General features: G+C 37.3%; 2 protein-coding genes across 2 annotated transcripts in view; one reads left to right on the plus strand and one right to left on the minus strand.

The window, feature by feature from the left end:
* Positions 1-8,226, plus strand: part of spire1b (spire-type actin nucleation factor 1b) — a 36,002-nt gene extending 27,776 nt beyond the window's left edge. The window contains exons 14-19 of the mRNA XM_067411470.1: positions 854-996; positions 1,480-1,617; positions 3,370-3,440; positions 3,571-3,598; positions 3,814-3,962; positions 4,064-8,226. Coding sequence (XP_067267571.1) covers positions 854-996; positions 1,480-1,617; positions 3,370-3,440; positions 3,571-3,598; positions 3,814-3,962; positions 4,064-4,322 — 788 coding nt within the window. The 3' untranslated portion in view covers positions 4,323-8,226. The remainder of the gene's footprint in view (positions 1-853; positions 997-1,479; positions 1,618-3,369; positions 3,441-3,570; positions 3,599-3,813; positions 3,963-4,063) is intronic.
* Positions 8,227-11,934: 3,708 nt separating this feature from the next.
* baalca (BAALC binder of MAP3K1 and KLF4 a) lies at positions 11,935-17,242 on the minus strand. The gene is made up of 3 exons (XM_067397365.1): positions 17,022-17,242; positions 14,291-14,430; positions 11,935-12,651 (listed from the first exon to the last, which is right to left on the minus strand). Exons 1-3 carry the CDS (start codon positions 17,218-17,220, stop codon positions 12,574-12,576), a joined length of 417 nt encoding a protein of 138 aa, XP_067253466.1. The 5' UTR covers positions 17,221-17,242; the 3' UTR covers positions 11,935-12,573.
* Between the last annotated feature and the right edge of the window lie 1,491 nt (positions 17,243-18,733).

Consider the following 18,733-nt stretch of genomic DNA (forward strand, 5'->3'; position numbering starts at 1 on the left):
TGTTATTATGCAAAACAATGCATAGAAAACAAAAAGCTCACAGGAAAAAACATTGACTACAACATAATTAGTTATTAATATTTTGTTGGTTTTCTCTTATTTTTGCATGTTCATAATTTCTTTGTATGACAGCTTGGCCAAAAATGATGTTCACACAATTTGTCATGTTTCATTGCATTATCATAAATAAAACAAAAGTGTTTTGTGGTCAAATATGTTTTTATAATGGTGCTAAACTGTATATTTGACTGATGTTCATGATAGCTAAAAATATAAAAAAATGTTTTTGGTCATTGAAATAAAGCTAAAATATAAAATAAAATATAGATATTACATGGAAAACTTAAACTGAAAAATAAATAAGTTTAAGTTGATATACTTAAATTACTAAAACTGAAATAAAAATAATGCTAAATAGAAAACAGAAATGAATAAAAATGACAAAAACACATAACAAAATTTCTAAAACTTATTAATGTCCTTTTATTTTATATTTTTATTTGCTAAGTAAGAAAGATAATGTACACTCAACAGATCTCCACTTCACATCTGGGTCCATTTTGTCATTTTTAAAATTAGATTAAAGCATTTATAATATTGCAGCTCTTAATAAAGTTCCCTGGCCACCTAGCAAGTAACATTTTATAGCCTTGTTTACTAAGCAAGTGTTCATTTATGAGTCGTTCACAGTGCAACCAGAGGTCATTTATGTCCACTTTCTGATGTGATTTATTTCATCATTAGTTCATCCTAATGCAAATGCACAGCATCACAATCCACTTACCTGCCAGTTACTGTCAATATTTTTTGGTAAAATTGATAAATAATGGGTCTTTATCGTCCTCTCTCACAGCTCCACCTATGTTCCTGCCCATCTCGTCCACGCCACAGCCGGAGCGCCGCCAGCCCGCCCAGCGCCGTCACTCTATCGAGAAGGAAACGCCCACTAGTGTGCGCCAGTTCCTGCCTCCCTCCAGGCACAGTTCAAAATCCTTAGTAAGCAAGAAAGTAACATTGACAAACTCCTCCTTCATCCTCTGTCCCTTTTGCAGCCGTCCCTTCAGCCGATTTTCAGTCATAAGCTATAGGTCATTAACAGAAACAAACATTGCAAAACGTTTCAAACTGTCTTATGCTACACTGTTGTCAAATGACCTAATCATCTGACATCTGGTTATCATTTTGGGGAAAAAACATGGTTATTTTGCCTTTTTTAAGTGAAACTTTTTGATAGCCTATGCAAATATTCAAATAAAAATATAAATGTTTGTACTCTTATATATTGCAGTATACATACTGGAATGAGTGGCATATATTAGTATACTGATCTGAATGTCTGAATGCTGCAGTGGCTTCAATATCCCAGAACTCCCCTGCACACGTGTTTCTCTTTGGTATTGTGGCTCTGGAAAGGGCCAATGGGCGGCAGTGCTGCTGTAGTTTTGTCTCTGGTAACGTCTGGCCGATGTCTTTGGACAGGAGGAGTTTTGTTTCCCGGTGGAGTGTCTGGCTCTGACGGTGGAGGAAGTGATGCACATTCGGCAGGTTTTGGTCAAAGCTGAACTGGAGAAGTTTCAGCAGTACAAAGACGTCTACAATGCCCTGAAGAAGGGGAAGGTGGGAACTGCTTTTATTAGTGCATTACTGCAGCCATTGAGAGGAAACATCATGTCAACAAAACAGTCATTGCAATCAAGTAGACTGAAAAGGTTTAATGCTTAAAGTAAACAGTAGAAATGTAATTAAAATATAATCAAGGCATGTTTTCCACATTGTATTTAACTATTATATTTAATAATTTTCTTTTATATGTCTCAGCATAACAAAACAGTTATGAACAGCAATATTTAAAATATATACACTACTGCTCAAAAGTTTGGGCTCAGTAAGAGCTTTTATTCAGCAAGGATGAATTAAAGGCACAATATGTAATTTTCGCCACTAGAGGTCGCTTATTCAAAACAAAGGCGTAGCTTGATGATGCTTTGATTTCTCGGAATCATGGGAGGTGTTGTCTTCACGTCTACAGCCGGTGGAATCCGACGGGACTCGGGCAGAAATCATATTCATGGATGAGATAATGTATTAAAGGGTTAGTTCACCCAAAAATGAATATTCTGTCATTTATTACTCACCCTCATGCCGTTCCACACCCGTAAGACCATCTTCAGAATCTTCAGAACACAAATTAAGATATTTGAGTTGAAATCCGATGACACCGTGAGGCCTTCATTCACAGCAATGACATTTCCTCTCTAAAGATCCATTAATGTACTAAAAACATATTTAAATCAGTTCATGTGAGTACAGTGGTTCAATATTAATATTATAAAGTGACGAAAATATTTTTGGAGCACATAAAAAAAAAAAAACGACTTATATAGTGATGGCTGATTTCAAAACACTGCTTCAGGAAGCTTCGGAGCGTTATGAATCTTTTGTGTTCGGAGCGCCAAAGTTACGTGATTTCAGCAGTTTGGTGGTTTGACACGAGATCTGAATCATGATTCGATACACTGATTCATTTGTGCTCCAAAGCTTCCTGAAGCAGTGTTTTGAAATCGGCCATCACTAAATAAGTCTTTTTTTTTTTTTTTTTTGGTGCACCAAAAAAAATCTTGTCGCTTCATAATATTAATATTGAACCTCTGTACTCACATGAACTGATTTAAATATGTTTTTAGTACATTAATGGATCTTGAGAGAGGAAGTGTCATTGCTGGCTATGCAGGCCTCACTGAGCCATCGGATTTCAACAAAAATATCTTAATTTGAGTTCCGAAGATGAATGAAGGTCTTACGGGTCTGGAACGACATGAGGATGAGTAATAAATTACATTATTTTCATTTTTGGGTGAACTAACCCTTTAAAGATTTATTAACATTACTGTAGTATGAAGCAAGGTGCGGCTGAAAGCCGTTGGAGCGGAACGAGGCCGCTGGAGTGATTGCTAATGAGAAATGAGCGCGACACATGACTCGAGAGCAGTCGAGCTTTTATTATGCCACAGTCGCTGTTTCCGCTTCTTCCCATCAAGTGTATGTGGGGAAAAGCAGTGCTGTTTAATCATGTTCGATACATTTGTGTGTTGAAAGTTGTTATAGTGCTACTCTGCATTCGCTTGGCGGCTGCTATGAGACACTTGTTGCACACTGCAGTAAGATAGATTGATATTAGGGTAACGCGGGTATGATGTCATTGATAGGCGATGCACGACATGGGCCGTGTCCTGGTTAAAATTGCTTATTTCTCTGGCATTAAAACATTCTTGGAATATTTCAAATCATTCAAATATTCAAATCATTGCAAATATATTGTGAATACTGAGGATGACTCTCAGGAACTCATTGATATTTCTCTTTTGACAGCTGTGCTTCTGCTGCCGAACGAAACGATTTTCCTTCTTTACCTGGTCCTACACCTGTCAGTTTTGTAAAAGGTAATAAATAACTTGCCATCCAACTTTTTAGTCAGTGCTCATTTAAGGATTTTTAGATGTTTCAATAGAAACTAAGACAGAAAAACACATTTTTAGTGTTGCTGTATCATCTTGTTCTTGATCTTTGCAGGCCTGTGTGTTCACAATGCTGTAAAAAAGTAAGTCATGATTTATATGTACTGTTCATGTTCACATAACTTCATTAAATGTTGGTGTAATTCTCATTTTACGCCTTTTTTTTTTGGCGAGCTCTATGTGACTTCAGTAAATCTCATCACTGTACTTAGGAACGTTTTGTTCTCTGTCCTTCAGGAGATCAAAAGCTGATGGAAGCTCATTTTGTGCTCATAACAGTCCTTTTCTGTTGCTTTAGATGCGGCTGCCATCAAAGCCCTACGCCAGTCTACCCATTTACTCTCTGGGTCCGTCCACGTCCACACTGAAACGGGACAAGGCCGCTCACAAGCCAGAGAAGCCCAGCATGAGCCACCATCGACCCAGCCTCCAGCGCACAATGTCCAAGTACAAAAACCCAGCCTAGTGTAGAAGCTTGACAGAATCAAATATAATTGCAACTTATTATCTCACAATTCTGACAATACTCTCTTTTCCATCTCTCTAAGATTATCTAAGCACACTCGGCAGTCGTCCTCATCTCAGGAGGAATTTGAGCTCCCGAAAGAGCTGATGGAAGACTGGAACGCCATGGAGGTTTGTGTCGACTGCAAGAAGTTCATCTCCGACATTATCGCCTCCAGCAAGCACAGCCTCTCTCTAGCCAACAAGCGTGCGCGCTTGAAACGCAAGACTCAGTCCTTCGTCATGGCATCTGAGAAGGGCGCAGAATACCGGCCGTCGGAGAGAACCATCAAGGAGGTTTAGACGCGGATCACGCCGTATGTCATCCTGTTGTAGTTGTATAGATTAGAACTGGTCGAGCGAGAGATCAGTCAGTCAGCCGTGTTGTACAGAGCCAATAAACGTATGTGGATGTGTAGCAGTTCTTCCACTCATGGGCCATTTTCTATTCTATGCTGTAATTAATTAACTTTATGACTCATTAGGCCTTCTCAGTTTGAAATAGGTAACCTTGAGTCACAATACTGGGTTATCTTATTTTGCGTTTCAAGTTGAGCTCATATTTGTATGGTGAATTTTGTGGGCGAAATCCAGACATTTCAATAGGAATTGATGCGATTGTAGCCCATTGCCACTAAAAAAGTCATAATTATCAGATTGAAAAGTCAAAATTATGACATAAGATAAAAACGTAACTTTCTGATGATGTCAAAAATATGACATAAAAAGTACAAATTGTGACATACTAAATTGAAATTCACATTCAAAGTCATTATGACATACTATGACAAAGAAAAGGTCAAAATAATGGCATAAAAAATACGACATAGAAAGCAATGGCTGTTTCACTACTAATTTCAAAGTTCTGTGTGACTGCCACAAGGGGGCGAAATGCGACAACTGCATGCGAATGTCAGAGATAGTGGAAAGGTGGCATTTTTACCACTTCAAGATTTTGGACAAAGCCACTTTAAGGCAATCCTCCAAGCGTAACGCAAAACGTAACTCTACACAGGGAAGGAGACCAGAGGCCGTTTTTTTTAATGGATGTCAATGGAGGAGAGGCTTCATTGCGTTGAAGAAACTGCTTTTGTGGCAGCTTTTTCGTGTGAAAACGGCTTATAATTTAATAATTCAACAGCCTGTCAGCTAATCTTCAACATGTTTGCTCTTTTTGAATTGTTCTATTTTTAGATTTACACCACTGTTTTGAAAGCGAAGTCACAGACAATATTGGGACAGGTTGGGTTAAATTCAGTGACACCAAGGTTGTAATGTATGTGATTGGTTATCAAGGCACATGTGATCCAAGTTGGCTGTTATGCTTTCTCCAATGGTAGACTATGGACCTTGGTAGCTCTAAATAATAAGACCACGGCCGTCCCTAGCATGAGGCAGGGACTAATGCGAGTTAGAGGAAGCGGTCCCCCCTCGTTCGGTCTGTTTGCGATCGCCTTCTGGGGCCCCCTAAAGGGTGGGGCCCGGTGTAGTCGCACCATGTCCCTGAATAAGACCATCTTTGATTTGCCACCGCATTGCAGGGCTAACACCGAAAAAGCAGTGCTAAAGAGCAGGCTTTCATAACCCTGGGTGTTAAACGTTCCCTTACCTTGGGTTAAAAGCAGGGTTTAGTATGGCCATAACACGGGAATAAAGGTCCAGTGTGTAATATTTAGAAGGATCTATTGACAGAAATGCAATATAATATACATAACAATGTTATCAGTGGTGTATAAAGACCTTACATAATGAACCGTTATGTTTTATTACTTTAGAATGAGCCATTGCTATCTGCGGGTCCCCTTACATTGCAGTTACCATTTTGCGCCGCCATGTTTCTACAGTAGCCCTAAATGGACAAGCTGCTCATTGCTCTCTGCTGTCTCAGACAATGACATCTTTGTCCTGTGTCGGCCACCAAAGCTTCTCTGTGCTTCGAAAGGGAGGGGTGAGCGGTGGACTGAGCCGCAATTTGCAAGCTCACCGCTAGATGCCGCTAAAAATTTACACACTGCACTTTTAAGTATGGACGCCCATTTCCATCACATAAAAAATGCTTTGGTAAATCGTAATTATGACATAAAAAAGTCACAATATGACATACTACTAAGGCGTAATTATGACATAGAAAGTCAAAATTATGACAAAAGGTCAAAACTATGACTTGGTATGTCATAATTTTGACTTTTTATCTCATAATTATGACTATGTTTTAATTAAGATCTACCAATGCATGATTTCCAGATATTTTCCTAGTTAAAAATTGGAAACGAATGCCCTCTCAAGTCATGTACCAAAGTTTCCGAGATGGCCGTGCCATAAACTTTAAACATGGCGGGGGGAGAACGATTGCGGATGTGACTACTATTTTTCATTGGTTGTTTCCACAACAACTACATCACTTTGTTTTGTTATTAAAGTAGTGCATATTTGCAAATGTAAATAATCATTTGAAGCTTATCGTATGTTTTATACACAGTGAAAATAGCCTATTTTTGACCGAAATTCCAGTATCGTCAGCATACTGACTATCTAGATAGCTCGGTTAATGTTTATATAGTTGTCAATGAATGGGACGCTAAATATCATTTTGGCGTTAATAAGATTTTCTCTATAAATAGGCAAGAATAAACCTAGTATCCTCCATGATTGCTCTTTCCGGCATCAAAGTGCTTGAATGCGATATTCACAAGCCGTTGTACGTCCGTAATGTGACGTTAGAGCTGGACTGTACATTGAATATTCACTACTTTCACAATCTCTCAAAGTCTCATGACTTGCAACCAGGGTATTCAACAAGAAAAATGCAGGACTGGGACAATAAAATTGGGCATTGCATATTGTTCTAAATAAGACCAGGAGCATGCATTAAGGAAGTAAGAAGAGTCCGTTATGAGTTCATGCTTACTGTATAAAGGTTTACAATTTTATTATGTGTGTTTCGTTTATGGACGTTTAAACCAATAAGCACAAATACGTCACTCAACACAGAAGCTGAAAATCAATTGGTATTCTGTTAGAAACACCATGAGATATTGTTTTTTATTCGTGACTTTTGTATATGTTGGTGGTGTGTATATAGTTGTACAGCACATGATAATCATATCTCTGTGATTTGACTGTAAATTATGCGTATGTTGATTGACTTTGAGTAATTCGAGATAACTGTACCCCTGCAAGCCGTATGCGCCGTTTTATTTATTGACAGGCATGATGAGGTCAGTCCGGGGTTATAAACATTAAGAGTTGCATTTATTTTTAGTACATAATTCATGCTTTATATGTCAGGTAATTTTCTGGGATGTACAACGTTTAATCATGTCAGTCAGAGATTTTTTGATTATTTTGTGGTGATGATGATGATGGTACCAAAATCTCATTCAGGAACTGTAATTATTTCAATAGATCTTCCCAAGCGTTTGGACAATGAAGTATTGTGTCGTTTCATATAATCTGGGTCAAAGGTCAATGCAATCTCGACTCATTCCCCATTTAAATCTGATCTGTCAATCAAACGTTTTAGGGTCAAACATTAATTTACAGTTAGTTTCTTTTTGAGAAATATTTGCCAAGGCATTATCTGTAAAAGAGCCATTTTATCTCGTTTTTTTATTATGTGGGGATTGTATTTTTATGTTTGGACCAGCTGATACTTTTTTGATAGTTTATATCTCGCATTGTTGTGGTAAAATACAAGATTGCAGAATGTTTTATAATATTCATTTGATGTTTTCAGTACTTATAATTTTGCTAGTTGTTTCTGTCCTCTGTTTTTATTCATCTGATAATGTAACAATCAGTGTTTAATTGTATAGGAAAATCTAATTTGTAGCTGGTAAATCACTGAAGCAAGATCTTGTTGCCTTTTTCCTTCATTAATCCAGTATGAAATGAAGAGAGACTGATATCAATGTGCATGAGTGCTGAGGATGTTGTTCGTTTTATTCATTAGCTGTGAGGAAATCTGTTTTATTCATTTGCTCTGAAGTGTCTCTTGATTCCTTCTTTAAAGCAATTAATTTGCCTTATAAACACTGCCTTTTTAAGCACTGCAATATCAAGTCAATTTAATATACAATCCCAAATCATGTGTCTTTTTGCAGTAAAACTGCTCATGCATTGTAGATTTTTAAACTGCTGACACTCATCACTGAGGTAATAAAAACTAAAACAACATGTAAATAAATGTGTAAAAAGGCAGATGCAATGTGCGTGCATGAGAAACAGTCCACATGGTACTTTGATCTATGACTGTCATTTTTTCATTTTTCTCAGCCAGTGATGATCAACAGAATAAAAAAAATAATAATATTGTGGTGTGAATTTGACTCATTTATAAATAATTATACTACGGGGGCTGTTGAATGCTTGAATCTGATAAATTGTCGAACGTTCTAAGGCATGCAATTATTATTTTCAGGGAAACGCACAGGTAAAGTAGTTCTTGACCGCATTACACAGTTTCATATCACTTCGCCAAATGATTTCAGTTATTTCAAAAGGTCTTTACAGCCGACAACCGCAAAATAAACAACGACACCGACCAAGCAAATAAATATAGTAAACAACAGGATAAAAACGACAAATTATTTTCATGGTTTTTGCCGCAAAATCTTTCAAATGTACACATGTACTGTAATGTTATAGGACGGACACACACTCGCACAGAAACGTGATGTCCGCGCTCCTCTGACGAGTTAATCAGTAAAACAGTTTAGCAACTTAAAAGCTACATGACATTTCTCACCGGCGAGGTAATAACTGCGCTGTTCTTGAGGTAGATAAACTTACAGTTTCGCTGTTAGTAGAGACACTGCTGCCGTGAGAGAGACAGACTCATTCACATATTCTCTCTCTCTCTCTAACTGCGTTACAGTTTTTTCCAATTGCTAACACACTAAAATGACATGCACAGCACAATTATTTAAACTGACACACAGAGAGCAAAACTTCTTCTCAAGTCTCCAAAAGTCTAAACACCTTTTCTGTTTTACACACATTTTGCATTTCAAAATAGCACTTTTTAAATTCACTAAATACAGTTCTCTGCATAAGACACAACAATCTGACATAAAGTCACATGTTTGCCATTTCAAAACACTGCCATTCAAAATGACACTACATGAGCTAATTGGCCAATTACATGTGCCACCATGTGCACCTCAGTGGTTAATTGTTAACACTTCAATCAGGATGTAAGCACTATGAAAAGACCACAGGTGAGAACCTTTTTTTTTTTTACAACAACAATGGAAGACATTGCAGAGAGAGGAAGAGGAAGAGGAAGAGGGAGGTGGAGAATACGAGGGGGAGGAAGAGTGAGAGGTAGGGGTAGAGCAGGTAGAGGAGTTCATGGCCAAAGAAGACAAACACTTTCAAATGAAATCAGAGCAACCTTAGTAGATCATGTCATCAACCATGGGTTGACAATGCGTGAGGCTGGACAGAGAGTGCAGCCAAACTTGAGCCGTTTTACTGTCGCCTCTGTCATCCGGACCTTTAGACTGGAGAACAGGTATGTAACCAAAATTTCATGTAGTACACATGTAGTATACCCCATGTCATAGTGTATCAGTTGGGTGACACCTGTTTACTTAGTGTATGACATCAGCCATTCATGAACTGTACAAGTTTCCTGTACAATGTACTCTACTGTGGGGGAAAATATTTAGGCTGCATTGTCCAAGCCCTATATATATTTTTATTTTATTTTTTTCTAAAGGACTGAGAGACGACACCATGGTGGAGGAAGGGGCCAAATGTTCACCGGGGTACAGGAAGCTGCCATTGTAAACTTGGTTTTGGAAAATAATGAAATCAGATTACGAGAAATTCAAAGCCACATCATCCAAGACAACACCTTATTCAACAACATTCAACGAGTTAGTCTGTCCACATTGGCTCGCATTCTCAAGCGAAACCAAATCAGAATGAAACAACTTTATAAGGTGCCGTTTGAGAGAAACTTTCAAAGAAACAAAGAGTTCAGACGAGCATATGTGGATGTAAGTACTATATTGACTGCAGTACACTACACACAACATTGTTTCCCAGTGTACTGGATAACACCATATTGAGTGATTTTTGTTCTTTGTTTTCAGGGAGTACTGGAAATGGATGCTCATGCAATCCCACATGAGTTCATCTTTATAGATGAGGCTGGGTTCAACCTAGCAAAGACCAGAAGAAGAGGGAGAAACCTCATTGGCCACAGAGCCATTATAGATGTTCCTGGCCAACGTGGTGGGAACATCACAATGTGCGCTGCCATCTCCAATATGCATGGTGTCCTCCACCGTCATGCCAAACTTGGACCATACAACACAGCTCATATTCTCACATTTCTGGACAGACTTCACAACATTCTCATACCACCAGAGCGTATGAATGATGCAGACCATCAAAGAAACCGGTACGTTGTAGTATGGGACAACGTGAGCTTTCATCGTGCAGCCCCAGTCCAAAACTGGTTTGCTGACCACCCAACATTTCTCGTGCAATACCTCCCACCATACTCACCATTTCTGAACCCCATAGAAGAATTCTTTTCGGCATGGCGGTGGAAGGTATACGACCGGCAGCCCTTTGTGCGCATGCCTCTTGTGCAGGCCATGGAAGAGGCATGTGATGAGATTGATGTGGGTGCAATTCAGGGATGGATAAGGCACTCAAGGCGCTTCTTCCCTCGATGTCTGGCAAGGGAAGATATTGCCTGTGATGTTGACGAGGCGTTGTGGCCAGACCCGGCTGTGCGGCAAGATGCTGCCTAATTATTTTTCTTGCCTTTTTTTTTTTTTTTTTTTTTTTACTGTAATATATTTTTTTTTAAGAAATTTTGTTTTTCAGTTTACTTTTTTTGTAAGAATATTTTTGTTCAGTCCCATGTAAATATATCTGCTGTGCTTATGTTGTACTGACTTGTTTACTGTAGTGAAGGAAAAAAAATAAAAATGTTGCAACAGCATGTGTGTGTATCTGCAAATATTTCTGTGCATGTGAACAATCTGATACATATTTTAGTATTATGGCAAAGCATACTAAAGATGGGGGTGCTTTTCATTATGCCCAACAGTGTGTAGGTGGTTAGGCAAAAATCTGGTAATATGAATGAAGTGTGTGCCATTTCATGCAAAAGTTTGATTTTGATAATGCTCTGTGTAGTTTCGGTTGCAGTGCTTCATTTTGCAGGATATATGAGGTATTTTGCAGTTTGGGTGTGTGGTTTTGTGAATTGTGTTAAGTGTTTTGATAAAACCAGACTAGTTTGAAAAATTGTGTGTTAGCAATTGGAAAAAACTGTAATAACTGCATTATTCTGCTATCAATGGCTCAAGCCTCTGTTACTAGTTCTGAAATTACGTTTTTTGGAATTAGCACAAGGCTTTTGGTGAGAAATGTGTAAGAAATTCCCACACACAGTTTAAGGACAAAAAGCTGACAAATGTCTTGAAATACAACATCTGAACAGTGTCTTGAGGTGTGGTAACCGTAATATAATAATAATTGACTTCGTACCGTTGAATTATAAGAAAATAATGCACATCTGAGGTGTGCATTATTACCTCGGGTGTGCATTATTTTCTAATAATTCAATGACCCGACGTCAATTATTTCTTATGGAATTCATTAAGGAATATGGAATTCATTCATTTGTTTGAAGCCTCTCTATAAGGTTCGCTTCAAACACTTAACATTCTATATTTTCCCTTCATTGGATTACTCTTTTATGTCATATTCATTTTTACTGTATAAAACTGTATTTTGAAGAAAAATATGATCTGCACATGTGGTAAAATCATCACACTTTACAATGTTTATATCAGTACAGGATGAGACAAACAAACACTTTGAAATATAAATGTCATTTATAAGATGTAAGACAATCTTTCAATTTTAGAATGTTTATTATGCTCCTTTTTTATCAATTGCTTCATTTTGTAGTAAAATATCAAATCAAAATATTCTTTTGCTATTTTTACTCGGGGAATCCTTTCCATCGTCCCTGTAAAAAATGTCATAATTATGATGAACAAATTGACTGATTCAAATCAAACATGTTACTTCACTAAATCATAAATAAATAAATCAGTCTGCAGACTGGAAACCAGCTTCCATTCAGGAGGAACAAGACAATGTTATGTTTGAATGTGTCTTCATTTCATACAATCGCAACCTGAGACATTTGTATATCTGCATTATCAAACAGACTCATTAGGCACTAGAATATCACTAATCCACACAATACTGATGGAAATACATAATGCCAGCAAAATATTAATCATGAACAATGACAGGGAAATAAATAACATCTGAATACTTCAGAAACAGAGATGCAGCTCTATAAAGGCTTGATCCAGTTCAAAATGACACGTGTTGCAGCATGTTAGGGTCGCCGCCTGCTCCAGCGCTCAACGTTTACATGCAGACAAACAGACGGAACTAGATCAGATCTGCCATCTGATTTAACGTGCATTTAAATATAATGAAAGTCCCTCGTTAGACAGTGGCACTGTGATTGTGTTTGATGGCAGCAGCTCTTCCACAAACTCTGACGTCAGGGCATCACCTCAGCATTTACAGCCGGACGGACGCTTTTAACCCCTTCAGCAATTTTCTTTGATTTACTTTTAACCTGCAAGAAAAGAATATAAGCCTATAAAGATGCACTGCATGGTGAGATAAGATGCATAATATACAGTGCTCAGCGTAAATGAGCACACCCCCTTTGAAAAGTAACATTTTAAACAATATCTCAATGAACACAAAAACATTTTCCAAAATGTTGACAAGACTAAGTTTAATAAAACATCTGTTTAACTTATAACATGAAAGTAAGGTTAATAATATAACTTGGTGAACAAAATTTTCAGTTTTACTCAAATTAGGGTGATGCAAAAATGAGTACACCCCACTGAAAGTCTCTGGAGCAAAGCTAAATTTTAGACTACAAATGTCTAATTTAACAAGAATTCAACCACAGGTGAGTCTAATTATTCATTACACAGGTGTCCAGCAGACAGTTGACTATAAAAGGGTGTTAAAACCCCTTCCCATTTCATGCTGTCAGCAATGGCACCACATGGAAGAGAAATGTCACAAGAGCTGAGAAATATAAAATAATTTCTTTACACTCAGAATACTGTAGCAAAAGTGGTACAAAAGTTTATAAAAGATGGAACTGCAACCATCTCACAGAGACGTCCAGGTCATCCACGGAAGTTAACACCTCGACAGGAGCGTCTTCTGATGAGAAGGGTTGAAGAAAATCATGCAAGCATGCAAGTTCACTGCAGTTATCTAAAGAAGTAGAAAGCCAAACTGAGGTGACTATTCCCTCGTGACACAATACGGCATACAATGCAGAGGAATGGCATGTATGAGTGCCGTCCACGAAAGAAGCCTTTCCTAAAGCCTAGGCACAAAAAAGCCCGCCTAGAGTTTGCCAGAGCCCACACTGACAAAGATGAAGACTACTGGGACTCTATACTCTGGAGTGATGAGACCAAGATGTACATGCCGTACATCTTGGTCTCATCACTCCAGAGTATAGAGTCCCAGTAAAAGGTGAGGAATACAAAGAAAAATGCATGGAGCCTACAGTGAAACATGGTGGTGTCAGTGTCCATATGTGGGGCTGCTGGGAGCTGCATTTCATTGATGGCATCATGAATTCACAGATGTACTGCTCTATACTGAAAGAGAAGATGCTACCATCACTCCGTGCCCTTGGTCGTCGTGCACTTTTCCAACATGACAATGATCCTAAACACACATCTAACACCACTGTTGGATTTCTGAAGAAGAACAGGGTGAAAGTGATTCAGTGGCTCCTGATCTGAACCCAATCGAACACCTATGGGGAATTCTGAAGAGACAAGTTGAGCATCACTCTCCATCCAGCATCCAGTCTCTAAAAGAGCTCATTCTTGAAGAATGGAAAAAGATAGATGTTGCAAAATGTCGCCAATTTGTTTATTCCATCCCTAGAAGACTCGGTGCTGTCATTAAAAATCATGGAGGCCATACAAAGTACTAGATGTTGTAGTTTTTGTTGTGGGGTGTACTCATTTTTGCATCACCCTAATTTGAGTAAAACTGAGTAAAATATAAATTATATTATTAACCTTACTTAGAGAGATAATTGCTGAGGGTCCAGCTCATCTTTACATAACCCAAAATCAAAAGAAATAAGATATGTTGCATGAAGTAAAAGTCACTTAAAAACTGTATCTGTTTTTGATTATGAGGTAAAAAATGTTGATGCATCTGACCTCATCTCTGTGCGCTGGTCTCCTCTGGGTGCTGTCGGTGAGCGTTGCACGTCTGCCGCACTGTGTGCCGGCGTTCACTAGCTTCTTCTCCTTAGCAGAAGAGCCTCTGGTTACCGTCATGGGCTTCTCTTCCTTTTGACCTTTACAGCAACAACAAAGAAGTTCTTCATATGCATGTCATGAACACCAGTGGATTTCAAACTTTTTGACTCCAAAGGCTTTGACGGTGTAACGCGCAATATGGCGGAATAAGTCCCGCCTTCTAAATAAAAGAGCCAATCGCCAATCGGGAAAGTCATTACGTCACTGCAACTGCCCGGTTGATATACTTGCATCAAAGAGCTTAGAACCCAAGAGGCGAAACTTTGATACTTTTTGGCTAACAGCCACTAGATGGTGCTCCGGTAGCGCAGCCGCCATTATGGGGTGAAAATACTAACTGGAGCATCGAATCCTTCACATCTTACACACCCAAAATCTGTGAATTTCACTGCCAAATCAGAAGCGCAATAGAACAGTTTTTAAATTAAGTCGCCAGTAAATTGTATGGCTCCTACAGTAAATGTTGTATTGTCTTATATATGTTTTATTACCAGTTGTGGAAACCAACCATTCAACCATCTGAGGTAACACAGCCTACTTTATTGAGTATTTCATTTTATGCAACTTTAAACATTTATTAATAGTAAATTAATAATTAATGAATTTAAGATAATCATGTTTGCAGCGAACAATATATTTTAGACCTAGTGGAGTAATAGTAATAATATCTAGGTCTGAACTGAAATAGTCTATATTGTACGTTTTAATGGATCACGCTACAAACATAATGGTTTTATAATACATGATGCATTGCTGTGTCCGTTATCCCATAATTCACACTTTTGGACACTTTTGCTTTAACAGACATTAGACAACACTGCAAAATCAAGCTGTTATATTCATATATTTATTGTCCAACATTCCCAATTTTTCTGATGCGTGTCCTTAATTTAATTTTATATGTTGGTATTAATTCAGTGTTTATAAGACTTTTAAAGAATTTTAACCCAAACTGACTGGGTTTCTAGAGAGCAAAGGTTTGTGAAAAAGTGGAAGACTTAAACACAAAGTGTGTAAAATAAACTGTAAAAAGGTTTTGATGATCACTAGTGATGGTATTTTATTCTGTACTGTCGTCATTCAGGATGGATTTCAGCTTTAATGTACACTATTTTTTAACAAAGCAGCTGATATTGCCATAGAAACTAGTGGACTGCCGACTCGCTTTCACCCCAAAATGGCGGAAACGCAGGGCTGCTGCTGGTGTTTCAATGAAACGTTCTATTGAGTGTCACTTCTTGTTAGTGTATATTCTTTGCTTGCATGACTGAGATGTTTCAAAGATGGCCGCCGAGTGAAATGACTAGCCTTAAAGGCATAGTTCAGCCAAAAAGAAAAATTCAGTCATCATTTGCTCACCCTCATGCTGTTCTAAACCTGTATGAGTTGCTTTGTTCTGTGGAACTTAAAAGATCATATTTTAAATAATGTGTGTTTCTGGTCCCCATTGACTTCCATAGTATTTTTTTTTTTTTTTTAATTCTATGGAAGTCAATTTGGACCATCCACTGCTTGGTTACACACAATCTTCACAATATCTTCTTTTGTGTTCAGCAGAAGAAAGAAACTCATACAGGTTTAGAACAGAGTACATGATGACATGATGGGTGAACTACGCCTTTAAAGGGACTATGCTACAACATAATCACTTATTAATAATATTTAATATTATTAATTATTCATGTTATTATTAATATTATGAATGTTTTTGCATGCATTCATAATTTATTTGTATGACAGCCTGGCCAAGAATAATGTCGACACATTTTGGCATGTTTCATTATTATTGCATTATTATCACAAATAAAACATTTGACTCCAAAGCAACTATGCAATATGCTGACAAAATCTTTAACAAATTTTTAATAATATTTGAATAAGGGGGAAGATGTCAATTTTCCTAAGATGGACATTTTTGGCCACTACTGTGGTTTCGGTAAATAAAAAAAAATAATAATAATAAATAATAATAATTACAAATAAAATTAAAAAACATAAATTCCAGGATTCTAGAAGTTTTCTCAGGGTTCCCACTCTATTTAACCAATAAATTTATATTTCATTCATGATTTACTGGATAAGAATAGATATTTTTACTCACAATTTCTACCCGATAAAATATTTTAGAGCTTGGCATAAGTAATAAAATATGTATTCATTATAAAAATGTCTAATTTTACATTTATATGACTTTTAAATTAATATATCCAGGTTGACAGTGGGAATTCTGGTTTTTAAAATAAAATTAAAACACAAACTTGACAGTGTAAATCAAAATAAGAAACACCATGATTTTATTTTATTATTATTAATGCTTGTTTTGTCTTATTTTAAAATCATTTTAAGTCGTGACTAATACCAAATTACCACAGTATTCATATAACTATTGGATTTGGGCACTGTTATGGTCAATATGTGTTAAATATATATTCTATATTTCTGTGTATTATACATTATGGGCCTCAGTGAGGGTGTCAGATTACCATATTCATCATATACAGTAAGGTAGCCTACAACATGAGTGCCATTTTATATTTTCATGGTAATACTTTCATTAGGGTGTGTATCACTAGTCATTTCTATAGTTTCTATATTATGTCTGTATTTAATAAAGATGTTCGTGTCTGACCTGATCCGGTTGCAGCTGCTGTTGCTGCTGTTTTCTCATTGTCGCTCGCGCTCTCGCCGGTTCCGTTACCGGCAGCTGTCCGTATCGTCTCCGTGTCTGTGCTCGTGAGCCACGTCGACTCGGTGTCTCTGCTCTCGTAATATCGGGGTTCGATCGCGGCGGACCTGCTTCCCCCGCAGCCCATCGAGCCCGTGAGCATCCTCACACACACGAGCACAGATATGCAGCAGATCTGTGTGAGACACACGCGGCGATGTTGTGCGTCATCGTGAACGCGCATTCATATAAACACGCGCGCGTGTGATTTCAGTTCTCAATTGTTTCATTAAAAATCGCGTTTTCAAGTCATTTGATGTGTAATTGATTGATTCATCAACATTCTCTTTATTTTTTATAAATAAAAAAAAATCATTTGATTTTATAATGCCTATGGATGTTTATTAAATTACGTGTTATCATTTACGTTTTACTTGTTTATATGAATGATTTAACTAGGCTTATTTCGGGTTTTTTTTAACGTCTTTTCACTTCACATTCAAAATCTTCTTCTCCTTATGTGGTGTTGAGCGACTGTTGCTTAATTTGCGCGCGTAAATCACAAAGGCGTTCCACACCCGTAAGACCTTCGTTAAACACAAATTAAGATATTTTTGTTGAAATCCGATGGCTCCGTGAGGCCTGCATATAGCCAGCAATGACATTTCCTCTCTCAAGATCCATTAATGTACTAAAAACATATTTAAATCAGTTCATGTGAGTACAGTGGTTCAATATTAATATTATAAATCGAGATAATATTTTTGGTGCGCCAAAAAACAAAATAACGACTTATTGCGATGGCCGATTTCAAAACACTGCTTCAGGAAGCATTGGAGCATAATGAATCAGCGTATCGAATCAGCTGTCACGTGAAGTCACGTGATTTCAACAGTTTGACACGCGATCCGAATCATGATTCGACACAAAAGATTCATTATGCTCTGATTCTTCCTGAAGCAGTGTTTTGAAATCAGCCATCACTAAATAAGTCGTTATTTAGTTTTTGTTGCCGCACCAAAAATGTTCTCGTCGCTTCATAATAGTAATATTGAACCACTGTACTCACATGAACTGATTTAAATATGTTTTTAGTACATTAATGGATCGTGAGAGAGGAAATTTCATTTCTGTTTATGCAGGCCTCACGGAGCCATCAGATTTCATCAAAAATATCTTAAATTTGTGTTCCGAAGATGAATGAAGGTCTTACGGTGCGGAACGACAAGAGGGTGAGTAATTATTAATGACAGAATTTTCATTTTTGGGTGAACTAACCCTTTAAATTTCTGTCTGTTCTTCACACAAAATCTGTTGTATGACTTCTGAAGACTTGTAATTGCATGAGGACTGTGGCGTAATGGTGTTTTGGAGCTTGACGGTTCCTTGTGTCTCCAAAAAACAGCAATGCCTTTGAAACCACATACGGGTGAATAAATAATGACACAAGTTTAATTTTTGGGTCATCTATTCCTTTAAAATATTTGTCCTTCAGAGTATTATATTTTCTTATTTATTTCTGGGTATTTTAAAATCACTTTACTTAATTAAATGAATTTTCTTAAAGGTTTTTATGGTTTCAAATGAGGGCATAACAAAAAATTTCTAGAGTAAAAATATTTAAAAAGTATCTTAATTCATAATTATCCATTAATTACTACTTTGTATGTACAGAT

Source organism: Chanodichthys erythropterus, chromosome 2, assembly GCF_024489055.1.
Source record: "Chanodichthys erythropterus isolate Z2021 chromosome 2, ASM2448905v1, whole genome shotgun sequence".
NCBI classification, from domain to species: Eukaryota; Metazoa; Chordata; class Actinopteri; order Cypriniformes; family Xenocyprididae; genus Chanodichthys; species Chanodichthys erythropterus.

Bases quoted from the DNA above. Each gene is read 5' to 3' on its own strand.
- baalca (XM_067397365.1), bottom strand. From the start codon at position 17,220: ATGCTCACGGGCTCGATGGGCTGCGGGGGAAGCAGGTCCGCCGCGATC. The intron at 14,431-17,021 runs GTCAGACACGAA...GTTGCTGTAAAG, and splicing joins AGCAGCTGCAACCGGATCAG to GTCAAAAGGAAGAGAAGCCC. The intron at 12,652-14,290 runs GTCAGATGCATC...CTTTTCTTGCAG, and splicing joins GACCAGCGCACAGAGATGAG to GTTAAAAGTAAATCAAAGAA.